General features: G+C 36.9%; 1 protein-coding gene across 1 annotated transcript; it reads right to left on the bottom strand.

The window, feature by feature from the left end:
• Positions 1–2585: 2585 nt before the first annotated feature.
• Positions 2586–4171, bottom strand: LOC126670535 (protein BIG GRAIN 1-like A). The gene has a single exon (XM_050364288.1). It carries the CDS (start codon positions 4154–4156, stop codon positions 2627–2629), a length of 1530 nt encoding a protein of 509 aa, XP_050220245.1. The 5' UTR covers positions 4157–4171; the 3' UTR covers positions 2586–2626.
• Between the last annotated feature and the right edge of the window lie 21999 nt (positions 4172–26170).

Genomic DNA, 26170 nt, shown 5'->3' with positions numbered 1-26170 from the left:
CTAGGGTTTTTTTAGAGAGAAAAAAGAGATTTTTAGGTTTCTTTTCTTTTAGTTGTTATTATAACTTAAAAATCAATGTATGGTATGTCAACTTTAGTTACTTGCTTATACTAAGGAAAGTATTTTGATTCTTTTGCAAGGAATCTATTAATGCCTAGCCTCATCAATGGGAAATGTATTTCTTTCCTTGCAAATGAAAGGAATAGTTAGTAATAAAATCCTTTTCATTCAAATTTTCATTTTTAGTTGACATAATATATTCTTGCCACATAACACCTGAGAAATTGAAATAGACTGAGGAGAAATTTTTAGGTAGACTCAGTCTACCACGTCATCCGTAGACTAAACCTATCATATTATGACACGTAATTAAAATAATGGTACTATCGTAATATTACTATCACAAAGTGTAAATAAGTAATAAACAAAATTACGATAGTGCCACTATTTTAATTACGTGTCATAATATGATAGGTTAGTTTACGGATGACGTGGTAGATTGAGTCTATATAAGAATCTCTCAATCACCGTGAGCTTATTTTAGTTCTAATTAAATGAGTATATACATTTACGAGCATATGCTGAATATAGTGAAATATTATTTTCAGTTATTTCTCTATTCCTTTAAAGCATTATATTTGCTACCCCCTCCTACTACAAAAGATAAGCTCATTTATATTAAAGTGTTCTAAATATAAGTGTACATTTATTTTCAAAAACTAATTAATTAGAAAAATATCTTCAATTAAATTAGTTTTAAATAATTTAAATTGATTATGAATTTAATGAATAATTTTTTATAATTAAATATTAAAAATAATTTTATATGTATTTTTAGAGTCATCTTGAATTACTATGAATAACAATACATTGAAAATATGAATGCATTAATTATTTGATAAAAATATTATAAGTAGTTAGTTAACTATTACTACTAAATAAAATAAATTTCTTAATATATGTGTAATTCAAATAATCTTATTTTTCTATGGATGGAGGAAGTATTTAATTGTTCTATATATCTCTTTTTTTTTGTATTTCAATCATTAATCATTTTTCTTCTCTCTCGTGTTTTTTTATCCTTCCATTGTTTACTAGTACAATTATTAATAGGGTTAATTGCAAAAAACAATGATGAGTATTATATTTTACAGTTTTAACACGAACTTTCAGCTTTAACAAATTAAACTATTAATTTTTTGTTTTCAATTTAGAACGTTGGGAATTTCTTTAACAAAAAGATGTTCGCGTGCACACCGAGATCCACATCATCACTTTTTTTCAAAAAATTGGTCGTTAAAATTGCAAAATAAGGTAAAATCCATGTAATATAGGTTCTTACAAAGTTGGAATCCAGACAAGAAGTGAGTCTTGCCTGGGAGAGATGTTGGTGAAATGGTAACGCAATGTTGAAGTAATGGAGGGCCATCCATATTGCAAAATCCAAATCCAGAGAAAGAAAAAGAGATTAAAGCAAATTAAAGTGATCACTTTCTCTATTCCCATGCCCGATCTGCCTTTGCCTTTACCATCTCCAATCCTTCATTTTATTTTTCTTGTTTTGAGTTTAGACCAATGCCCAAACGATCGATAAATGTTCATTTTGCATTTGAATTTAGTGTAAAAGAAGATCAAATAACGTTAAATTCGTAGTTATAAATAAAATTATTTTTAAAATTTGTATTTTAGCTCGTTTTACTCTTTTGATCCAATTTGTACATCATGCTCTAATAATATAATTTCCACCATCTCAACTCTAATTTGCACATCACGCTTTAATAAATTTATGTCATTTCAGTTGAGAGGATAAAGCGAGTCAGAACACCCAAATTTAAAAATATTTATGTCAAAAAATATGAATTTGATTTTATTTGATCTTTCGTGGAGAGGTTAAAAAATTATTTCTCAGAGAACTAATGCATCCGTGAATGAAATTAATACTAGTAAATATAATTTGGATGATTTACTATTATATTATTGGTTTTATCTAGAGATAACTTGAATAAAGTTTGTTGAGAATTATCCATTTAAACTACTTATAATTTAGTTGTTCTCTCCAATATTCATGGATCTAAAGACTAAAGCACACAAAGAAGCTACTAATTTGTCCATTAGTCATGTCTAATGGTATTACTAAATGAGAACATAGAAGAAATACAGAAAAATTGTTTTTTTTACAGTAAAATAAAGTCACTATGCTTAATATTGCTGATAATTTATGTCCATAAACTCAAAAATAACATATTAAAAGAAGGGTTAATTACATATAAAATCACCGCCTTTACACGAAATTGTAAAAATAACACGACCTTTAAAACGTGGCAATTCAGGGCACCACCTTTCATTTCTTTTCAAAAATAACACGGGCACATTTTTAGTGGCATTTTTGCTGACGTGGCGTGACACGTGGCACTCTCATTGGGTGTCCAAGTCAGCAAAATTTTATCAAAAAATGTGCCCATGTTGTTTTTGAAAAGAAATGAAAGGTGATGCCTTGAATTGACACGTTTTAAAGGTCGTGTTATTTTTGAAAATTCGTGTAAAGGTGGTGATTTTATATGTAATTAACCCTTAAAAGAAAAGGATTCAAACTAAAATTTTAATTTATATAAACATTAAGTAAGATTTACATAATTAAGCCATTAGCTATGGCACGATTAGTACTAAAATGAGTAGTTTCATACACAGGGAGCTCTTGACAATACCTTTCTTTACCAATTACTGAAAGATGATCGAGTTCGAATAAATCCGAACTCGAACAACTCGATGCATCATCGTCTTCATCTTCTTCATTCTCGAAACGATCATTATAATTACGACGAATTTTTCTCATTATTACATCATCATCATCAATTTTATTTTTATTGTTATGGTCATATTTCCTTTGATTTTGATGATAGTCTTTCAAGATTTCTCTGGCCACTTCTTCAACTCTTCTGCTCCTCTCCATTACTTGATACCTTAGCTCATCGTCCATTTTTCTCGCCGGAGATTTCCCAATTTGCCATGCTGTCGGCAAAGAAACCGACATGAGAGCCGGTGGTTTTTCTTGTTCGTAAAATCGAACACTTCTTTTGACTCCGTTTCTTGATTTTTCTCGTGTGGATGGTGAACTTTTGCTTAAGCATGACCTTGAAAACGATGAAGCTGACGAACAGGTTGACGAAGCTTGCGGTTTTCTGATCTCTTCGTCGAACTTTTTCGATTTCTTTGAATTTGTTGAGTTATTAAAAAGAGAATTGATGAAATTCGACAGCTTACCGCCTGGTGAAAGCGGCTGTTTCACCTTCTTTAAATTGTCGTAAATCTTCAACGCTCTCGATTTGGACTTGATTATATTTTCTTCAAGCCTCGGAGTGTGTTGTTCTGTAGCAGAATTATAGTAAGGATAATCATCAAACAGAGACTCTGTTTTTCCTGATCGAGGAGCTGAAACTGTTGTCCTTACAGGCTTAGGCCTCGTCTGAGCGTACGAACTGGTTCTTGATCTTGATCTTCCACAGTAGATTGACTCCGTATCTGAAGATGAAAACCCACCAAAACTCGAGTCCGAAGAGGTGGACGCCGAGCTGAAAAACAGAGCATCACGATCTTGATCAAGATCGTGATCACGACGTGATTTAGTATTCTTAATAACCTTAACCTTATGGTCCATCCATTTATCGACCAAACAAGCTCGACGAACAGACGCCATAATTTCCTCTTCGTCGTCTTTTTTCTTTACATTCGCGTCTTTAGTTTGATTCTTCGCCATTTTTTCTCCGTAGAATTTCAAATCTTCATGCCTCGTGTCACCTTCGGAAATACTACTATAGATGTGATCAAGAAGAGTGGAAGAAAAAGACGGGTATCTGCATTTTTCGCCTGTCATTTGTTGTCTATACGCAAGAAATTCAAGAAAGACAAGTACTAAGATTGTGTTTTTGTTTTCTTTTTGATGTGTAGTCTGAAACAAGAACAAAATGAAGAAAACAAGAATGATTGATGGGTTTGGAATGGCACGCCTTGAGTTGTGAAAAAACAGCCAATTGGGGAAGAAGAAAAGAGAATAAAGAGAGCACGCCTTGAAGTTTGAAGAGAAGGGAGATGCTTTATAAAGGGATGATTCTTCAGATTTCAGACATTTGATTCTAATCCATCTACCATGCGCGTGCATCTTCTGTTTTTTTTCATCTTATGTGGAGCCATTGCCAGTTTGTCATTAGGTTACGTGGCACTAAATATTTGAACTTAAAAGTAAAAGAATTTGAAAAATTAAAATAAATAGATATTTCTTGTTTACTTTATGAACTCAAATTTGAAGCGGTTGGTCATGCATAAGAAATTGGGGAAGGGTGTGAATTGGCGAGAGATTTTGGTGATATATGAGTTAGTTATGCGGAAAGTTTAATGATAAGAAAAATAAATAATAATTAGAAAACATTTATTGTAAATATGACATGCTATAACTATATAAAAACTCTTGATATAACCGTTTAAAATATGAGACTAAAACTTTATATCTCGCAAAAACATTATTCAATTTCAATAGAAATTAGGCTTAATTTTTTAAAAAACACCTTGCATTTTTTTTCGTTTATACCCTGACCTTGTAAAAACGCCATTTGTACCCAATTTTGAGCTTTTATGTTTCATCTCTACCCAAAAGCATTAAATTGTACTCTTTTCATTTGAAAATGAGTTTAAAACAATCCTTCATTTTTTACTTATATACTAATTAGATATTAATGTTATTAATAGTATAAAAATACCATCTTTTTCAAAAAATTAAAAATAATAATAATTTTTTTAAATTTTTTTAAAAAATATATCCGAATTTTTTTTTTAATTTTTTCAATTTTTTCAATTTTTTTTTAAAATATTTCCGACAAAAAATTAAAAATAATAATAATTTTTTAAAATTTCTTTATTATAAATTAATTAATTATTTGGATGTATTTGATTATTTTTTAAGTTTAAGAATTTATTTGTATTTTTTAAAATAGAAAAAAGTATGTTTTAAACTCTTTTCAAATGAAAAGAGTACAATTTAATGCTTTTGGGTAGGGATGAAATATAAAAAATCAAAATTGGATACAAATGGTGTTTTTATAAGGTCAGGGTATAAACGAAGAAAAAGTGCAAGGTGGGATTTTTTTAAGAAATTAAGCCTAGAAATTAATATGAATATAAAAAGTTTTAAATATATTGTCTCATTGTTTAGACTTATCACTTCACAAATCATTGCCTAAAAGAAAATACAATGTTCGTAGTAAAATATTTTTTTTTGCATAATATTTTATTACTATTTTAGATAATATTTAATTATGTTTTAAACAGTTTTATTAGTATAAATTTATAAAAATAATTTCATATATAACATTTATCTATCTTATTTTTTATAATTAGTATTTACTTATTTTCAACTAATATTTATAATGATATTTGTGGTTTTAATGATTTCTGTATCGAACCATTGAACTAAATCTTCATAATAATAAATAGAAAATGAGTAATGAAAGTTGGGTCCATATACTATTGATTTTATAATTGGGTAGTAGGAGAGATTAATAGTAGATAGCAAACACCGGATTATATAGTATTCAAATGTTATTTTGGAAAGAAAAAAGAGAACGTTTTGATGAAGATAAGGAGATAATTTGGATATTAAACAGTTGCTTCACATAATTTTGGGTGAAAACTATAAATTTTGATAAGGTGTGTGAGCTGGGAATTACTTACCATTGACTTTGCATTATTTTTAGAAAGAGTACTTTAGCCAAATTGCTGAATTCACAATGAAGAATCCATGGATTTGCAACAACTATAATAGCTGCTAATAAGGCAGTAATTCAGAAGTTTAAACTTTGAGCCTTAATAAATAGTTAGGCCAAACTTTTAAATAGGTAAGTGGAGTAGTGATTGTTTTTAGAGTACTTGATCCCATGCAAAAATAGTGACAATGTCATATTTAGAATAAGTCACTAAAAATTTGTGATAAATTTTTTTTAATTATAAATTATTTTCTTATCATTATATATTTTTAACATTGCAAACACCCCATTAATTTGTAACACAAATGACATGTTGTGCTGTATAATTTTTCTTATTTTTATTATGGAACTGGAGAACATTTGAGTTGAATCGAATTAAAACTTTATTTAATTAAGTAATATTTGAAAATCAAATTCATTAGTATTTTATTTTAGAAATCTGGGTTTGTCTTCACTAGAATATTCTTAAATTAACCCTAGTCGACTCGAGTATGTATACAAAAATTTTGTAATTAAAATTCAAAATAAAAATCCATATAAAAATAAAACTATTATTCTAAATATGTATAATTGTAAAATATTAAAATAAATGAATTAAAGTTTGATATGATTTGCGAACTGTCAAAATCATTATTTTATTGTTCGAATTCAACTTTATAAATGAATCAAATATCTCAAAAAATTAAGTTTATTTTGATTTTTTTAAAATCAGTTTCGACTAGTTTATAAGTTACTTGATTAAAATAATATCCTATTAAATGTAACAACTACATTATTTGTTCCATACATAGCCAGACGTTCCAATTATAAAAATAATAAATTAGTATTGCAATTTGCAATGCCCTATACCTTCCCGTAACTAAGTGTTTATATATAATCTGTTTGCCCAAAAACTACAATTCTCCCCATCCACAATTTTTATACTTTGGACGTATTTTTTTAGAGAATATACAATAAAAATAAAATAGATGAATAATTTAATAATATATGATAATAATAAGAGATGGAAGGTTCGTTGGTATGATAAATTGATCCTCCATGAGTTGGCATAGTCATAATAAATAATTGAAAGGAACCATAGCTTAAACATGAGACAAGAATTACAATAAAGTTTTAGAGTACATTCAATGAAAGTGAAAATTTATTTTTATTCCTTATTTATTTCTTGGTATTTTGCGTTTGGTAATTAGAGCTTTTTATTTTTCCTGATATTAGTTGTCATATTGAATTGTTTATGTATTTAATTAGATTAGGTTTAGATGCAGCTAATTATAAAAATGAAATCGAATAATAATTCTGATATTTGGTGATGATAAAAAGAGAAGAAAAAAAAAACTTGGATTATTGTGCAATATACATGCAATTAAGAACATAGCACATGAATTTGTTGTTGAAAAATATAATTCAATAATGGGCCACTTAATTGGAAAGATTAGACATCACCATATTTTATTTTAATTAATAATATATCGCTTATGTTTCTAATTGCTTAGTTCATATAATCAGTCAATAATTATTACATGATACAATAGCCTCGCCCTCAATTGGCTAGTAAAAACATGAAAAAACTATGATGTATATAATGCATTTATACTAAATCTTTATCATGATATTTAAGTAGTATGATATTTTTCTCATTTAATAAAAACATTAAAACATAAATTTATTAATAAACTAATCTCATATATTTGTAGCCATTTTTACATGCTTCAATTAATAATAAGTCAATTTTACATGCTTTTATTAAAGATAAAAATATAAATTATAAAAATGGCTAAAAATGACCACACTTAAAAAATTAATTTATAAATTATTAAATTTATAAGATTTAGGGTATCTACATTTTAAGTCTCAAATTTCCATGTTCAAAAACAATTTAAGCATATGATCTAAAATGTTATATCACATTAGGGATGACAATAGAGAGAAAATTTCCCGATCTCTATGGAAACCCGCCCTTACTAGGACAGACAATTCCCACCAATTGTCTCATGGGTACAAAAATGGGGAAAATTATTCTCCATCCACGGGGATGGGAAGGGGACAGGGGTGTAGTCCCAACCCCATGGGGATCCCATTCCCGTCCCCATGGGAACCTGGTCTATTTTTATATAATTTATATTATAATTTTTGATATATTGTTTTAATAATTTAATTTTTATTTTTTTTGTGAAAAAAGTTATTTTTATTAATATATATTTAATTATAGACACATAATATTGTAAAAGATAATAGTTTTCTTTTATAATAGAACAATTCCAACAAATTAGAATATTTTTTCAAATAATAGTTTTTCTCAGATGTTTTATGAAAATAATAAAAATATTAATATATTAAAATTAAAATTATACGGATATGTAAGAATTTCCATAGAAATGTAGAATTCATAGGGATGGATTAATTCCATCAAATAAATGGGGGCATGGATTGAGATTTTTCATGGAAGCGGGAACGGGGATGGGGATAGCTTCCCCACCTCCACCCCGTCCCATTGTAATCCCTACACACATTCTATTTTGTTTTTAAATTTGACATTCTATATTATAAATTTTGTTTTAAAGCATTATTTTATTTAAAATGATGTTGTTTTAAAACATTTTATAGCTTTATATTTCATGAAAAAACAAAAATGTGCTATATAATGTTGAGTATTTAAAAGATTTGATGTGTGATGCAAATTTTAAACAAAAGACAAAATAAACGTAAAATTTACTTTGATCTAAATTTAGCCTTTACAGTTTGCTTCACTGTGTAACAGTGTAATTGTACTTGTTGAGACTACATGGGGCCATATGTATTGATCTTTTGAATTTGAAATAAACAAGGAAATGACAGTTGAAAAGAAGAAGGAAATGGAGACTGTCCTTTTATCATGGACCAACTGGATCCTTTTACCATGCATAATTAGGCTCCGGTAATTAATATCAAAACCTTATTTAGGAGCCTATCAAAAATTAAAATGAGTGTTTCATAATCATAGAAACTTTAATCTAGGAGCCTTATTTGCTCCCTGAAATTTTTATAACGGTCATCCAGCTTCTAAAGAAATTAAATTTCAAAATTTAACCTTTTTGTATGGAGATGGAGCTTCATTTTTTTGGACGTGGAAATACATTGATCTGTCAAGGTGAATTCCATATCAAGTAAATGTAATCACCCCCAAATAAAGCTTTTGAAACCACAATTTTTTTTTTTAAAAAAAAAAGAAAAACAATTTTCTATGCCTCCATATATAATTATTATCAAGGTCACCAAAAATATTTATATAAATTATATTCACTACTTTATCCGTGAATAAAAATAATAATGCTATAATACATTATTAAAAATATATTAATAATATGATTTAATTAATTAAATTTTTACATGTTCATAAATGTAATACATTCCAACTTGATAGATGCTATTTTAAATTTTTTTCTTCCTAAATAATAGACATTTGATTATCAGTTTAAAAATTAAATTGTTGTTAATATGAGTAAGATTGCTAGTTTTTTTATAACTTAGCTCATTTAATCGTAATAAATTAATTTTTTTAATGCTTTTATTTATTTTGAGTTGCCATCATTTTGTTTTCTAGAAATTAGGGAAGGCAAGCGCTTGTAGTTTGATTTAAACCCACAACCTAACAATTTGTAGTCCACCGCTTTCGATTTGAAAATTTATCCAAGATCACATGTATTTCAGTTTATGGTTTGGTCATGTAATTCCATTTCTAGACACAAGCTATAATGAACTCAACTATATCATCCCTTTAATATAAACCCTAATTTACTACAGTTTGAGTTGCAGAAAGTTAACAGATTTGTCTCTTCAAATTGGGTTCAAACAGTATCTTTTAATTTAAGCCATTGTAGTTTTGTTGTTAAAAGAAATAAAATGCAAGGTTGTATGACCAGACAAATGATCTTATGTACTTTCAGCATCTCATATTTTGTATGCTCTTAACATATCTTGGTAGGGCATGGGTAGATGCATCGATTGAACTAACTTTTGTCATTTGATTTGATCTGATTAAGCTTAATAATTCCATTTTTGCTACCACTCTTCGGACAACTTTGTGCCTTGTATTATGTTTCTGTCTTCGAAGTATGACCCACACCCAGGCTTTGCAAAAATCGAATCAACCCGAAAATTTAAATGGATTTTTAAGTGTTTTAGTTCGTTTTGGGTTTGGACATAAAAAGTTAAGCTTTAGTGCAAACTGAATTCAAATGATTTAACGAACTAAAAAGTTCAATCTAATCGACTAGTTAAGTTCACTCTGATTTGAACAATTTTGATTTTAAAATTTTAGGCAGTTTTGAATTTTTTATTGTTATGTTCAATTTGAACCGAATGTACACCTCTGACCTGTATTGTCTAAAGAGATAAATATACTCATGATTTCCTTTAAAAGTTTTCATATCTTTTCTTTTGAAATTTTAATTGATCCATAACAGAAAACAAACACAGAGCAACTATATTGATTGAAGTTTGTAGATTACAAAACTTAACGAATTAACAATGTATACTACCTATTTATACAGAAAAACTAACACTTAACACACACTAAACATTCAGTTATAATCCAGCTAGATTACAGCTGGATTACAGCTATGATATGAGCTGTAATACAGCTGGATTGACAAATCAGCATATGAGTTTATCTTGGAGCCGGAGAGCAGCCTTGATGAAGGCAGCATCAGATTAGATATTGTTTGTTACCCCCCCTCAAGCTAGGCATAGATGTCAAAAATGCCGAGCTTGATAATAGGATAATTTCAGCCTTGATGAAGGCAGCAACACTTTGATGACCACCAGCAGCCTCTGTTTATACCATACTTCATTGTTCCTTCATAACTGTCACTATGGTTTTAACACTTCCCTTTAGGCTTTAGCACTTTATATAACTGCTACTTCTTCAACAATCACAATTGATTTAGAATTTCAACATATAAGCCTTAAGTTTCCCAGACTGATAAAACCTTTCGATGATCAAGACTCTCCCTTATTGTGCAAGAGTAATTTCAGCAATTTCAAGATGAAAAAATGACCACAGAGAACACAAACATGTACTGGTAGCCAGAACAATAGCTGAATGAAAAATGAACCTTGCTTTCCAACAAGCTCACCAAATTCTTGACTGAAATCATTGAATATCAAAAAGTCTCAAAACACCTTTTCCTGTAGTTCTCTTAATTTGCACCAAATTAATGGCATATTTATCATAATAGCTTTAGTAGCACCATTGATTCCAGCTCCACCAACAAAATGAAGCCTTAGAAAAGAAGAAAAATCCCATATGCTGCACTTAATTCCCAAACAATCATTCAAATGGATTCTTTACCATAACCATTGAGGAATTTTATCAAACAGTTGATGAGCATGAATAATATCTATTTGTTTTGAGAGGAATCCATACTTGTTCATACACCTAAATCCAATAATACACCAGCAACATCACAAATCAAAGAGAATGAGAATCATAAACTGAAAGAATCAAAGAATGTGATAGAAATTTCAGCTTGAATTTATCAAGCAAAACACAGAAATTGATTTAAGAAAGAAGAGGAAACATGTATCAAATCATATGAGCTGAAGAAGAATCTTAATTCAATTAGAATTGAAGATAAGAGATCAAAGATGACAGAAAAAAAATGATTCAAACAAGAATGGATAGATGAAAAGAGAATCTGATATGAACTGAATCTGTTAGAATTGAAACCTGAATTTAATAGAAAAGAACCTTGAATTTTCAGCATCGACAGCAATGAACTAAAATGAAACTTGAACTTTGAAATTGAACCGATAATGGATCGAAACTTATCAAAATTGATCAAACAGAACCTAAATTTGAAGCTTTGAAGCTGAAAATCATTGATAGCAATGATAAGAACCTGAAATCTGAAATCTGAAACTGATAGAAAATCACCGATAGCGATGAATGAGAAATTGGAGTCACTGATAGCGATGCTCAACAACAAACTGAATCTGAAATCAATCCGGACTGCTGGGACTGTACATCCAGTTCAGTACAACGGAGAAGAAACGATAAAACTGAAATGCGGCGGCAACACCTGATCCCGGGCTCGGACCCGCTCTGATACCATAACAGAAAACAAACACAGAGTAACTATATTGATTGAAGTTTGTAGATTACAAAACTTAACGAATTAACAATGTATACTACCTATTTATACAGAAAAACTAACACTTAACACACACTAAACATTCAGTTATAATCCAGCTAGATTACAGCTGGATTACAACTATGATATGAGTTGTAATACAGCTGGATTGACAAGTCAGCATATGAGTTTATCTTGGAGCCGGAGAGCAGCCTTGATGAAGGCAGCAGCAGATTAGATATTGTTTGTTAATCCAATCGAAAATCATATGATTAAATAGTAAAAAAAAATCTTAGATAAATGTATGAAAAATACTATTATTGATTAATTAACATATAATGAATTTTAATTAATTATGTTTATAGATAACGTTTGTGAACATAAACTATCTAAAAATTTATATACACTTTCATTCATATTTAATGTGAATCCAGCTACGATGAAAATTAGTTCACAATAAACTGAATTCATCTTATGGAGTTGGTTAATTTAACATATCATCCATATTGGGACTAATTAAACGATTAGTAAATGGAGAAAAGAAATTAGAATATCGTTTCGATATTTAATCTCTAATCATTAAGAATAATTTGGAATATTTAAGTAAATTCTAATTTTAATTACTTAATAGACTGCTTTGTTCGATTCAGTTTTGGTTTTTTTTTTTTACTAAAAAGGACATTTCTTTTAAAAATTATTTAATTTTAAACAAACAAATTATAATTAATTGAACGTTAACTTTCAAAACAATTTATTGGGAGCAGCATGTAAATAAATATATTTGTGTAGATTTTGTACTAAAGAGGAGACTACAAAAATTCATTTTTCTCCCTCAATCTGGCACAAAATATTATAGTGTTGGAAATGAACACATACAAATTGATAAATTTAGTTCATTTTATCCCTTTAACTAAGGTGGCAAAAGATAATTGAAGCAATTGGAACGGAGATGATAACTAATAGGCCATTTAAAGTTGAAGGAGTAAAAACGAGTCAAAATATTTAATTTTTGAAAGTGTTTTTGTTCATAATACTTATTTTAAGGGTGTTTTATTTAAAGTCACAAGTTTGCTCTTATTTTGATCTTTTGCTTTTTGAGACATGGGCATTTAGTAGACCGTATTACTCCATTAAACAATTAAGAAAAAATAAGGGCTTTTTATATAAAATACTGATTTTGGCAGCCCATTTACTTTTATACAGGACAAGTTAAATTTTTACTTTACCTACCTCATTTTCTTACTTTGATAACTTGTACTTCAAATTTCTTTATTTTATACGATTTTTCTTATTTCTCTCAATCATTCTTCTTCTCCACGATTTCTTTTGAGCTGTGAAAGAAAATTTTCACGATTTCTGCTCATTCGCTTCCGCCGTTCCGCCTCCTCCGTTCCGCCGTTCTGCCTTCGCCGTTCTGCCTTCGCCGTTCCGCCTCCGCCGTTTCGCCTCCATCGTTCCGCCTTTGTCTCGCCGCGTCATCTTTCTATTATCTTTTTAATTCTAGATCTGAAATTTTTTGTTCTTTTTTTTTATTTTCAGATCTGTAATTTGTTTATCTTTTACTGTTGATTCACCATTAAACATGTATAAAGAGTATCTTTAAAGAATCTAATACTTATTTTATGTTATATAGAATAATTTTGTGATTTTATATAATAAAATTCTGTTATTTCTGCATTTTTTTGTGTTTTGTTGTATTTCTGCGTTTTTTTTATTCTGCAGAATGATTTGTTGATGATGATTGATTGCTGAATTATTGTAATGTTACAGTGTTGTTGATTTTATGTTGACTTTATGTTGATATTATGTTGATATCTACTGATTCTTCTTATTTTAACATTGACAAATAAGATAATATTGTCTGTGAAATAAACTTTCGTTAGATGAAATGAAACTGTATCATAACCGTCTTTGTCGAAATTTAGCTAGGTATGAGAGGTGGAACGCAAAATAGTTATACAAGTGATTTTGAAGAAACTGTACAGCTGCAAAGAGAATTGAGGAAAAAAAATATTTTGAAATAAATTTCTTTAATTTGTGAACTGTTGTGTTGGTGTATATTTAATATATTTTTATTTTTATATGTAAGAATAATTTTATTTTTTTATTTGAATTATTGTTGTTGTTTTTTCATATTGTTTTGATTACTTACTATGCTAATATCTTTATCTGATTCATTTATTTTAAACATTTTGTACCTTTGTTGTTCTTTAGTAGAATTACTACTATCATATTAATAAATTATCAACATAATGTCAACATGATATCAACAATTAATGCTAATTTAATATTAAAATGAGAACATCGATTGATTTAAGCAAAAAAGGCAAATTTAGACCCGTATAAAAGATAAAAAATTGGCAAAGTAGGTTGTTTGTGTAAAAAGCCCAAGAAATAATCTGCTACGGGACACTGCCAATAATCAACGGTTGATCTTATACATAGTTTTTTTTAACTGGATCTCTTTATATAGTTGATCATCAAGCGGACCTCATGGGCCCTGACTAATTTAGGGCCAGGTGGGATCCATTGGTCGGGCCACGTGAACCACTCACTGTTTTCTGCTGTCTTAATATTTGTATGTACGTAATGTGACTTATGCATCTCATCCGTGCGGTTTTCGTCAGGTGGGGTAGTTTGTCTTCAGCTTTGTCCCTTCTCATACGTCATGTTCATGGTAATATTTGAGTTCTAGTCCCTCAACTTCCTTCTATTTACGTTTATCATCCATTAATCTTAAAGCTCCCACAATATTAAATCACATAAGATAACCCACAATCTTCTATGATGATACCCGGATGGTAGCACGAAAATCCATTGGATATAGGAGCTTTCGGAAAAGGGTAGAAATACTAAAAGTAAATCCGTTTTCGAAAGCACAATGTTCCGTACGTACTTTAGTTGCAAAAGAACAACGAATTAAAATGTGAAATCGAGTTTCCGACTGCCCATATAAAAAGCACAATGCGGTAAGACCATTAATTAATCGACGAATTACCGTCAAGAAAAAAAATAATAGCCAGTTATGCAGTGTTGTCCAAAAAAAGAATCTCATTCACAGTATTACATCAATTATTATATTTTTACAAAATGGCTTTCCTAATGGGGCATGTTAACCAATTCTTTATTGCCATGTGTATACGACTCTTTGTTTTTTATAAACTAATAGTATACATAATAGTTACATAAATTTATTGTGAGACTCACTCAAGCAATGATATGTAAATCTCAAGACTGCGGCAAGAGCTTGTGATTAATGTAAGTTTATGAGTGGTACCAATCACAAAAAAATAGCTAGTAGTAAAATGGCATAATAATAGTCAATATTATAATATCAACTATAGTGACAAGAAGGTGTTAATCTACTTTCTTGTCTACTTTGTTGCTACTATTTAAGAAACAACATGTCTGAGGAGCAGTCCTTATGTTTGAATTCATGGGTTTTAGATTATGACTTACTCATTTTCATGTCTTGTTTCTTTAGAGCTTGCTTGTTGATAAGTCAATTTGATTATTAATTTACTGTCTTACATACTATATATGATCATAAGGCGATGAATGTAGACTCTGCATTCCCTTTAAATCGAATTGAATGTATACTCCTAATAAACTACTATTTCAATAATTGTATATACTTTATACTTAAATATAATTTATAATTATAAAAACAATTAGTAACTAAATATAAATTATAATATTTCGATAAATTGCATTACAAGTCACGTGTAAAATACATAAAACGGCACCAGTACTCTTAAAAGGCTAGAGTAAAAACAAATCATAATCGAAAAGTGGAGTGTTTATCTCATACAATATTTGCCCATGGCATTTTAACAACAAGCCAATGAGTAATTATAATAGAATTTTTTTAATTATTATATTATTTAACTCTCCACATGTCTAACGCATTATTGATTTGCTGTACAAGTAAATAGTGTAACGTTTGTGTTTGTATAATTTTCCCTGAATCTGAGAGTAAATAAGGAGAGATTGACAGGGAACATAGAGATGAGTTTTCTTTGAACAATTATATGTCCATAACAATTTCCATTCCATCTCATCAAAAGGGTACACAAAAATTTATAGTGGGGTCTAATACGCTTGCTTAGTCAGCAATTGCGGCACGTGACATGGCATGGACATGGAGACGGCAGACCTACCTAATTACAAATAAATATATGTTCACGTGTGTACATACAAGATTTGCATCTCTAGCATGCCAGCTCATATTGGACAGAATACTTACCGTAGGATGATTCTAGCAATCATCTAACGGTGTAAACTATTCCGATCAGTGGGATCCCTGTGAAAATAGCATGATAGCCACCTAAAAAGTAGGGCTCGCCAAAGAAAGTCGATCAAACCGATTAACTGAATCAAATTAAAAATTCGAATTAGAAATTAAAAACAGCAATTAATCAATTAACCATTTTATAAATAATATTCTCTTTTATAGATTATAATTATTGATAACGTAGCACATCTAGTAGGGGCGAAGCAACCTCGCCAGGAACGAATATCACTAAGTCAAGCATTTCACCGACCTGGTAACAATGTCCGACCTTCTTGAAATCATAGAACGCATGACTTGGGGGGTCACCGGATCGATGCGAATTCAAACATCATCCGAGACAATCACGCCTGATAAGGTCGGACCAAGAATCCTACCCGAGCTCTGAAGTATGTTGAACTCAGACCTAAGCCGAGCTCCGAGCTCCGGAGCCCGAAAGACGGGACCATCCGGTCGAGCTCTGAGCTGCTCTCAGATAGAGGAGCCATGATAACTTGACTCCCAAGTTATCCGGGATCCGAGATCCCGCCCAAAAGCGTCCATTCGTGTACCAGATCCTGGGACCACAGAAGATCTTCTGACAGGTACGTGAGGAATGTTCCCTCTGACACACCTAACAAACCGCGCCACCTGCAGGGATATTCTCCCACGTGAGTATAACCGAATTCTGGGACCACTGGGCTCACAGCCTGCCAGCAAGGCAGGTTTGTCCTTAAACCCTAACTATAAATAGAGGGTTTAAGGACAAACCCTAGGTAATTCTCTTTTTCTTTACTGAAAACATACTCTTTTCTCTTCTTCTTCTTCCTTTACCTCAAATCTTACTTGAGCGTCGGAGTGAACGTCCGGTGACCCCCACCGGAGTTCTTTCTGACCTCTGTCTGCTTGTGGTGTGCAGGTCGTTACTGCTCGGATTCAGTTTGGTGATTCATCACTTGGCGCCGTCTGTGGGAAGAGTTTTGTATTCCCCTGTTCTACTCTGGTTCTCTTGACGCTGCTGATCAGATCTTGACAAGAAACAATGGCTGACGATCCTGTTTTGGACAGGGTAGATCCTCTGGGAACTACGGTTACCGACGCTAACTTGGTTGGTGGAGTCTCTGCTAGTGGTCGGACCTCTGTGATCACTGGCTTAACTCCTCCGGCGAATGCTCAGGTGGGAGGATCCAGGGCCTCCGGCAGTGGAGCTGGATTTGTGCCTTTATATGGGTTGGAAAACTATCCAAGGGCGAACCCTTTTGCTTCAGATGCAAGTCACACCCACTTATCAACCCCAGGAACCACCGTGCCTCAAAGTTTCCTCCACAATACCTTGTCTCCCACTCAACTCAACTTCCCGGTAGACGCTACACTGGTGGCTACGGGAACAGGAACAACTTCTGGGCAGGATATACCTCCGGCGGTCTTACAAGCTCAAGAATATTTAGAACACATGGCTCGCCAGCTGCACCAGGCCCAGCAGATGCACTTTGCAGTCATGTCCCAGTATTACCCAAGTTACAATCCCTCGGCCACCCCCGTGGTCCCTCCACCCCAAGCTGCTGAGTTTCAGGATAGTCGTCCTCCGAGAGAAGAAGGTCGGAGCGACCACCCACGACCCAGACCTAGGGGTCCCACGGAGCATCAAGTTCCAAGAGGCGAAGATCATCGTGACACTAATTTGCCGAGAGACGAAGGTCGGCATGATCGCCCTTTGCCGAGAGAGGAAGGTCGGCATGATCGCCCTTTGCCGAGAGATGAAGGTCGGCATGATCGCCCTTTTCCGAGAGACGAAGGTCGGAATGATCCTCCTCCTCCTCGAAGGGAGGGGGTGCAAGACGAGAATCTACCACCGGGGACACAGCGCGGAGACGCTGGTTTGGGGAGGGGAGACCCAGACCCGGAGGCAGATCCTCTGCGGACCGCGAGAGCAGGAGCTCCACCGGTCAGGAGAAACGGGGCAGAAAGTGTTCATAGCTCGGGTGCAGCGTCACAGCATCAGAAAACTTTGCATGACGAGGTTACTCGTCTGGTCCAGGCCGAGCTAGATAGGCACAAAGGGCACAAGGCAGAGTCTCGGCCTTTTACTACCTGTGGCATTGCTAGCCCTTTGTCAAAGGCTACATGGGATGACCCATTTCCAGATAAGTTTAAATATCCGCCCATTGACAGATATAACGGTAAATCCGACCCGATGACTCATTTAAGTTGCTTTCAGGTTGCCATGGGAGTTCAAAGTGTCTCGGACGCCACGGTGTGCAAAGTGTTCCCTTCAACGTTGAGCGATGCGGCGCAAAAGTGGTACCAGAACCTCAAGGAGGGCTCTATTACTAGTTTCAGGGAGCTCGCTATGGCTTTCAAAACTCATTTTGCCCCGAGCATCGAACGAAAGGAAAGATCCAGTGATTTGAAGAAATGCTTTCAAAAGCAGGGAGAAAGTTTGAAAGCTTACATTGCTCGGTTCAATGCCGAGGCGATCATGATAGAAGATTTGAACGATGATACCGCCATCGATGCTATGAAAGATAACACCAGCATGCAAGTCTTCCGAGACAGCCTGATCACCAACCCGGTTGACACTTACACCGAGTTGATGGACAGGGCTTGGAATTATATCAATCTCGACGAGGAAAGGCAGAGGAAGTCTTACGGGACGGCTAGCCCGGTTCCCAGTAAAACGCAGAATACTCAAGGATCTAACCGTAGTCAAGATCGGTACCGACCTCTGAACGAGACTTCGGGGTACAGAGGTAACAAGCCATTCAATGCTCAGACCAGTCCGTCAAATGCGGGGTCTGGTACTAAGCCAAGTTTCAGTATTGGAGGAGGAACGGAAGGATATGTGGATCGAGCAGGAGTGCCGAGACAGTATGTACCACTCAATACTCCGAGGGAACAAATTCTATCCTGGATCAAGCACAACTACGAAGAGATTCGTTACCCACCGAGGCTAGTGAAAGATGGAGACCGATCCAAGTTCTGTGATTTTCACGATGGTTATGGCCACGAAACGGAGGAATGTGGACGATTGCGAAGCGAAATAGACAAGTTGGTCTGCCAGGGGCGATTACAACATTTTGTTGTGGCCAAGGAGGGCCAAGACCGAGGAAATACGAGGGTCAACTCGGTCAGGTCGGAGCCCGGGGGGAGTAGGGAAGCCCAATCCCCATCAAAGAAAACACAAGTCACAGGAGTAATCAACACTATCTCAGGAGGAACCTCAGAATCCGAGTATGGTCGCAAACGTAGAAAGAAAAAGCAAAAGATGGTCATGTCGGTATCTACTGGGTCGCCATGGCCTAACATTGTTTTCGGGCCAGAGGACGCGAAAGGAGTAGATTTTCCTCATGAAGACGCTTTGATTGTATCAGCCATCATTGGATCGAAATGGGTAAAACGATTGCTGGTGGACGATGGAAGCTCTGTTAACTTGTTGACTCTGTCAGTCTTTTTGACAATGGGAGGATCCAAGACTGACCTCAAGCCTGTGAACATTCCTCTCCTGGGGCTGGGGGGAGCTCCGGTCACCCCAGAGGGCATGGTCGAGCTGGATTTGGAGCTCGGCATCGAAATACCTCAGGAGGACGGAACAGAGGGAATCCTGGCGGAACCAACACGGAAGGTACGTTCACTGTTCATGATAGTTGACATGCCTCTTGCTTATAATGGTATTCTTGGTAGACCTATGTTGTATAGCACAGGTGCAGTGACTAGTATTCGTTACTTGATGATGAAAATCCCAATGGAAAACGAGGTCATAACTATCAGGGGAAACCAAACCCTATCTAGGCAATGTTACATGGCCACTATGGGCAGCACGGTGGAAACGATGAACATCGATACACCCGAGCTGCTCATCAGAGAGAAAAAAGCTCAGAAACCCCGAGAAAACTTAGAAACGATTGAACTTACAGAGGGATCCGAGATGTATGTAAAGTTGGGGGTAGACTGGCCAGACGAGCACCGGGAAGCTATCATAGCTCGGATAAAACAGTATGTGGAGGAGTTTACCAACAAGCCAGAGGATATTGGGGGGGTAGACCCTAAGATCATCTCGCACAAGTTAAACGTGGATGCAAAATGTAAGCCTGTCAAGCAAAAGAAAAGAACTTTCTCTCTAGAGAAACAGATTGCTATCCGAGATGAAGTGGAGAAGCTCTTGAAAGCCGGGTTCATCAGGAAAGTAGACTACCCTGAATGGCTGGCTAATGTAGTCTTGATCAAGAAGTCCAACGGTAGATGGAGGCTTTGTATAGATTTCAATGATCTAAACAATGCCTGCCCAAAGGACAGTTTTCCTCTGCCAAACATTGACCAACTGGTGGACGCAACGTGCGGATTTGCGGTCTATGCATTCTTAGATGCTTCTCAGGGATATCACCAGATCCCGATGAGCAAAGATGACGAAGAAAAAACAGCTTTCACAACGGATCTGGGGACCTATTGCTACAAGAAGATGCCTTTTGGTTTGAAAAATGCTGGGGCAACCTATCAAAGACTCATGAATCATGTTTTTAAAGATCAACTGGGCAAGAATGTCGAGGTTTATGTGGATGACATAGTAGTGAAATCTAAGGGGATCGAGGATCACGCACAGGATTTGGCAGAAACTTTTGAAAAGCTGAAGGGTTTTAACCTCAAGCTGAATCCAGAAAAGTGTGTTTTCGCAGTCCGCTCGGGGAAGTTTCTAGGGCACCTCATCTCGGAGAAAGGCATCGAGGCCAACCCGGAGAAAATCGAGGCAGTAATGAGCATGAAAGCACCCAGCTCGGTGAAGGAAGTACAAAAGTTGAACGGGAGAGTAACGGCGTTGGGCAGATTCATGAGTTGCTCGGCCAAACGATGTTTGCCATTTTTCAAAATCCTGAAGAATACAAAGAATTTCAAGTGGACAGAGGAGTGTAACACAGCTTTTGAAGAGCTGAAGGTTTACCTCAGCACACCCCCGGTGCTAGGTAGACCTGAGCCTGGGGAAATCTTATACTTGTATCTCTCGGTGAATGATGAGACAGCAGCGGCAGTCCTGGTGAAGGAGGATAAGGGTCTGCAAACCCCAGTTTACTATCTCAGCAGGGTCTTGAAAGGCCCGGAGGTCAGATACCCAAAAATTGAGAAATTTGCTTTGGCATTAAAGGTGGCGGCGGAAAAGCTAAGGAGATATTTTGAGGCTCACATCATTGTAGTACGTACGAACCAACCTCTGAGAAAGGCGCTGCAGAGGCCAGAAATGTCGGGACGGCTGGTCAGCTGGTCGGTCCAGCTGGGAGGATATGACATCCGGTATGAGCCCAGACCGGCTCTGAAAGCACAAGTATTGGCAGATTTCATAGCCGAGACCACAGCAAGCGACCAACCTGAGGAACCTGACAAACAACTTCTACGGTGGGTATTAGAAGTCGACGGGGCATCAAATCTGGATGGATCTGGAGCAGGCGTAGTCTTGAAAGGCCCTCACGGAGTCACACTCCGAAGCTCGGTAAAATTCGATTTCCCGGCATCCAACAATGCCGCGGAGTATGAGGCTCTGTTGATCGGATTGAGAATGGTAAACGTGGTCAAGGCCGAGCACGTAACAATAAGGAGTGATTCTCAGTTAGTCGTTTGCCAAATCTTGGGTACCTTTGAAGCTCGGGATTCGGAAATGAGGAGATACGTGGACAGAGTCAAGTTCTTCTTGAACAAGATTCAGGAGCTCGGAGGAAAATGGGTGATAGAGCAAGTTCCTCGTTTAGAAAACCAAGAGGCCGATGTACTAGCCAAAGCAGCAACAGTGAACGAAAAGATACCGGGGGCCCATTTCTCTGTTCAAAAGCATTCCAGTATCGACAACCATGAAACCATTTTTCTAACTCAGCCGTTGGAAAATTGGATGCAAGGTATAGCCCATTACCTGATGGATGGAACTCTGCCAGAAAACAGAGATAAAGCCTACAAAATCTTGCGACAAGCTCCGTACTACGCGTTCCTCGACGGAGTCTTGTACAGAAAGTCATTCACCCACCCGTGGTCGAGATGCTTGACGGCAGAAGAGGGGGAGTATGTGTTGAGAGAAATACATGAAGGTATTTGCGGGGCACACATAGCTCCTCGCATGTTAGCAAAGAAAGCAGTGTTGCAAGGCTACTACTGGCCCTTGATGGTCAGACAGGCAGAGGAGATAGTAAAGAAGTGTGAAAACTGTCAGAGGCACCAAAACATCCGACACGCTCCCACTACAGAGCAGTGTCCTATTACCAGTCCTTGGCCATTTTCAACGTGGGGAATTGACATCCTAGGGCCGTTCACGCCAACCACGGGGCAGAAAAAGTTCTTGATAGTAGCAGTAGATCACTTTACTAAGTGGCTCGAGGTAGAGGCAGTGAGCACCATCACAGAAGCTCGGATCCGGGATTTCTTCTGGAGGCAAATTGTGTGTCGTTTCGGTATACCCAGAGCGTTGGTAACTGATAACGGAAAGCAGTTCAACTGCCGAGCCTTCAAGGAATTTTGCAACGACTTGCACATTGACCTGCGTTTCACTTCAGTAGTTCACCCGCAGAGCAATGGGATGACCGAAGTAACCAACCGGACGATCCTAAAAGGGCTCAAGGCCAGGCTAGGGGAGTTCGATAGACAGTGGCTGGAAGAGCTACCGAAGGTCATATGGGCTTACAGAACCACGCCAAGGGCAGGCACAGGAGACACCCCGTTTTCTCTAACATATGGGTGCGAGGCAATGATACCGGTGGAAATCGGGATGCCAACTCTAAGGGTCCAGTTCTTCGATGAGGCTAAGAACGAGGAAGAACAGAAATTATGCTTAGACCTGCTGGAAGAGCGAAGAGAGCAGGCAGCGCTAAGAATCGAAGCATACAAGCAAAGAATGGCTAAGTATCATAACAAGAGAGTTAAACCCTTGAGTTTCCAAGTCGGCGATCTGGTCCTACGACGGGCAGACATTGCTAAGGGAAATGCTGGAGCGGGAAAGCTCGAACCTAACTGGGAAGGCCCCCTATCGAGTCACTGAGGTCGGACGAGCAGGAGCTTATAAAATAGCACACATGTCGGGCCGAGTGCTCCCGAGAACTTGGAACTCCCAGGTTCTTCGGAAATACTATCAGTAGTTACTTGTTTTCATTTTCGAGGTACCTAGGGGTTTTTTCACTTATGTTTGAGTTAGGCTTTTGTAAAACTCAAACATATGTTTTTCCCCTCAATGAATAAAAAAGATTAAAAAGAATTCATGTCTTTTCCAAAACCCGAGCACTCTACTCGGTAAAAAATTCACGGGCTATGTGCCATCCACGGGCTATGTGCCATCTACGGGCTATGTGCCACCAGCGGGCTATGTGCCATCTACGGGCTATGTGCCACCGGCGGGCTATGTGCCATCTACGGGCTATGTGCCACCGGCGGGCTATGTGCCATCGACGGGCTATGTGCCACCAGCGGGCTATGTGCCATCTACGGGCTATGTGCCACCAGCGGGCTATGTGCCACCCACGGGCTATGTGCCACCAGCGGGCTATGCGCCATCTACGGGCTATGTGCCATCTATGGGCTATGTGCCATCTACGGGCTATGTGCCACCAGCGGGCTAGATGCCACCAACGTACTACGAGCAATTCTCGACCCCGAGCAACAACAACTCCGGGTTGTCCCAAGACAATAGGCTATCCACGCCGAGCAACTTGCTTAAACTTGGTCTATGAATAACTAAGAACCTATCCTAGCATTTTTTTATCCCAAGTCTGAGTCAAGAGCCCATGTATAAAAACAACATAGAAACTAGAAAATTTACACTACTGGAACCAGCTCGGAAACTAAGCTAAGTTAGCCATGAAAAGCTTCATTCAGAAAGATAACAGGCAAACCGGCAGGTAAAAAAACAAGATATATATACAAAGGCCGAAGTGATCAAACTTTGCAAAAATATTCAAAGTATAACAAAGGAGCTCGGAGCTCAATATTACAAAATAATGGAAAAATTCATTCAGAAAAAACAAGTATACAAAAGGAAATATTCAAATTAGCAAAAAGAGCTCAAAGCTCAAATATCCCAAAAATTTTTTTACAAAGACAAAGAAAATTGTTCAACTATTACAAGTAATAAACCACCGCATCAGTTCGGCCCCTGGTCTTGATCATCAGCAAGATAATCTTCGATATCTTCTGGCATGTCGTAATCTTCGGGCAGCTCCTTAGCTCGGCGGTGCAGCTCCAGCACGTCCAGTTTGAAGTCCGACACATCAACGTCGGCCCCAAACCGGCCTCTCACGTACTCCCCGGCCTGGACCTCTCCGATATACAGCATTTTTCGGAAGTCTTCATACAGACCTTCTTCCCGAGCTGCAGACTCGGCGACTTTAGCCTCAGCATCCCCGACCCGCTTGGTGGCCTCCTCCAGCTTTTTCTTCTGGTCATCCACGGTGTCCCGGAGCCCTTTGCTCGCCAACTCATTCCGGCGCGTTATGTCAGCCAGCTGCTTTGAAAAATCCTCTTTGTCAGCAGCCTTCTCGGTCTCCAACCGACCAACATCCTTCCGCAAAGACTCCAGGACTCCCAAGTCCTCGGCACGCCGGTCCTCGGACTCCTTCAGCTGGCTTTCTAAACTTGCCACCAAGGAAGCCCCTTCCGAGGCCCTCCTCTCCGCCTCGACAGCTCGCTTCTCAGCATCCCGGAGATTAGACCTCGCAGACAGCAGAAGGTCCTTGGCAAGAAGAAGGTCAACCTCGTTCTTATTGGCATTTTGGTCGGCCAAGTAAGACATCTGCGCAGCCTGCAATACAAACAAAGCATGAATCATGGCTAGATAAAAGCAAACACTTAGAAAAATTTTAGCCAGACTAAAGAATACCTGAAGGCAGAGAGAGGAGACCGCAGCCAGCAAGTTCTCGGGCTTGTGCGTCTTGTAGTGGGCCAGATCTATGGGCAGCGTGGTCACCCGGGCTACGTCCCCCGCAATGGGCAGCTCGATCAACGTCGGGCGGGCCCCATCATTATGACGGCTCACCCACTCGGCAAAGCTGGTCCTAGTTATCGTCTGAGGACCAGGGGCGGTGGTGCTTGTATCAGAGGAGATCTCCGGCAGATCCGGGATCTCGCGTCTAGGCCTTTGAGCGCTCGGGCCACCTCCCCCAGGAGCTCTTTCCTCGGGAACCTCCTCAGCTCGCCTCGGTCCCACCACGGTCTCGGCCGACCCTAGGTCCACGAACGGAATGTCCCCCACGGGTTCTGCAGTAGGGGGAACATCAATCCCTTCGGGCAGCTGAACCCGAAGCGGGATAATGTGAATACCAGCAGTTGGGGCCCCTTTATCACCCGCAACTCGCGGAGCCGAGGTCGCATCCGCAGCAGCTTTTGGAACAGACGGGGGCGCCGGAGTGGCAGCTCGGGCTGCCGGTCTCTTGCGTTTCTTACTCGCAAGCTTGGCCACATCAATATTATTCACTGCAGGTAACAACCAACAACAATCAAAATAAAAACAAGCAAGTTCAAAAAAAAAAAAAAAAAAAAAAAAAAAACACAACAACAACAACAACACAAAGAAAACAAGCACCAGGATCCGAGCTCTTCCAGAATTCAAAAAACTTCTTCGGACAAAGATCATCAGCGTTAGCTTTGTCCCCCACGGGAGAAGCATCCCGAAGCTTAATAATATCGGCTCGTTCCAGAGGGGCAGGGGTATGGAACCATTTATCTGGTTTATAACACTTGTCCCGCCAAGCAGTCACCATCCCCTCAAAGGCAGTCGGGTGGGTGATCTGGAAGTAATCCTCTTTGAAGTCCCTTAAGGAGTCAGTTATCCCAGTAACTAAGCCTCCTACCACCTCTTTCCTCTCTCCTTGAAACCGGATGTACGCGAAGTGATTCCGGTCTTTTAACGACAACAGGTACAAGCAGCAGAACAGTCGCATAGAATCTACCACCCCGGTCTGCCGACACAACTCCAGGAAGCAAGAATAATGCCGAACTCCGTTCGGATGAATCTGAGATAGCGGCACCTCGAAATAATTGCTTAAACGCTTGTATTGCTCCGAGATAGGGAAGCGGATCCC

The sequence above is a fragment of the Mercurialis annua genome, linkage group LG2, assembly GCF_937616625.2.
Source record: "Mercurialis annua linkage group LG2, ddMerAnnu1.2, whole genome shotgun sequence".
Taxonomy (NCBI): domain Eukaryota; kingdom Viridiplantae; phylum Streptophyta; class Magnoliopsida; order Malpighiales; family Euphorbiaceae; genus Mercurialis; species Mercurialis annua.
The sequence above is the reverse complement of the archived record's forward strand: the minus strand, read 5'-3'. Positions and strand labels throughout refer to the sequence as shown.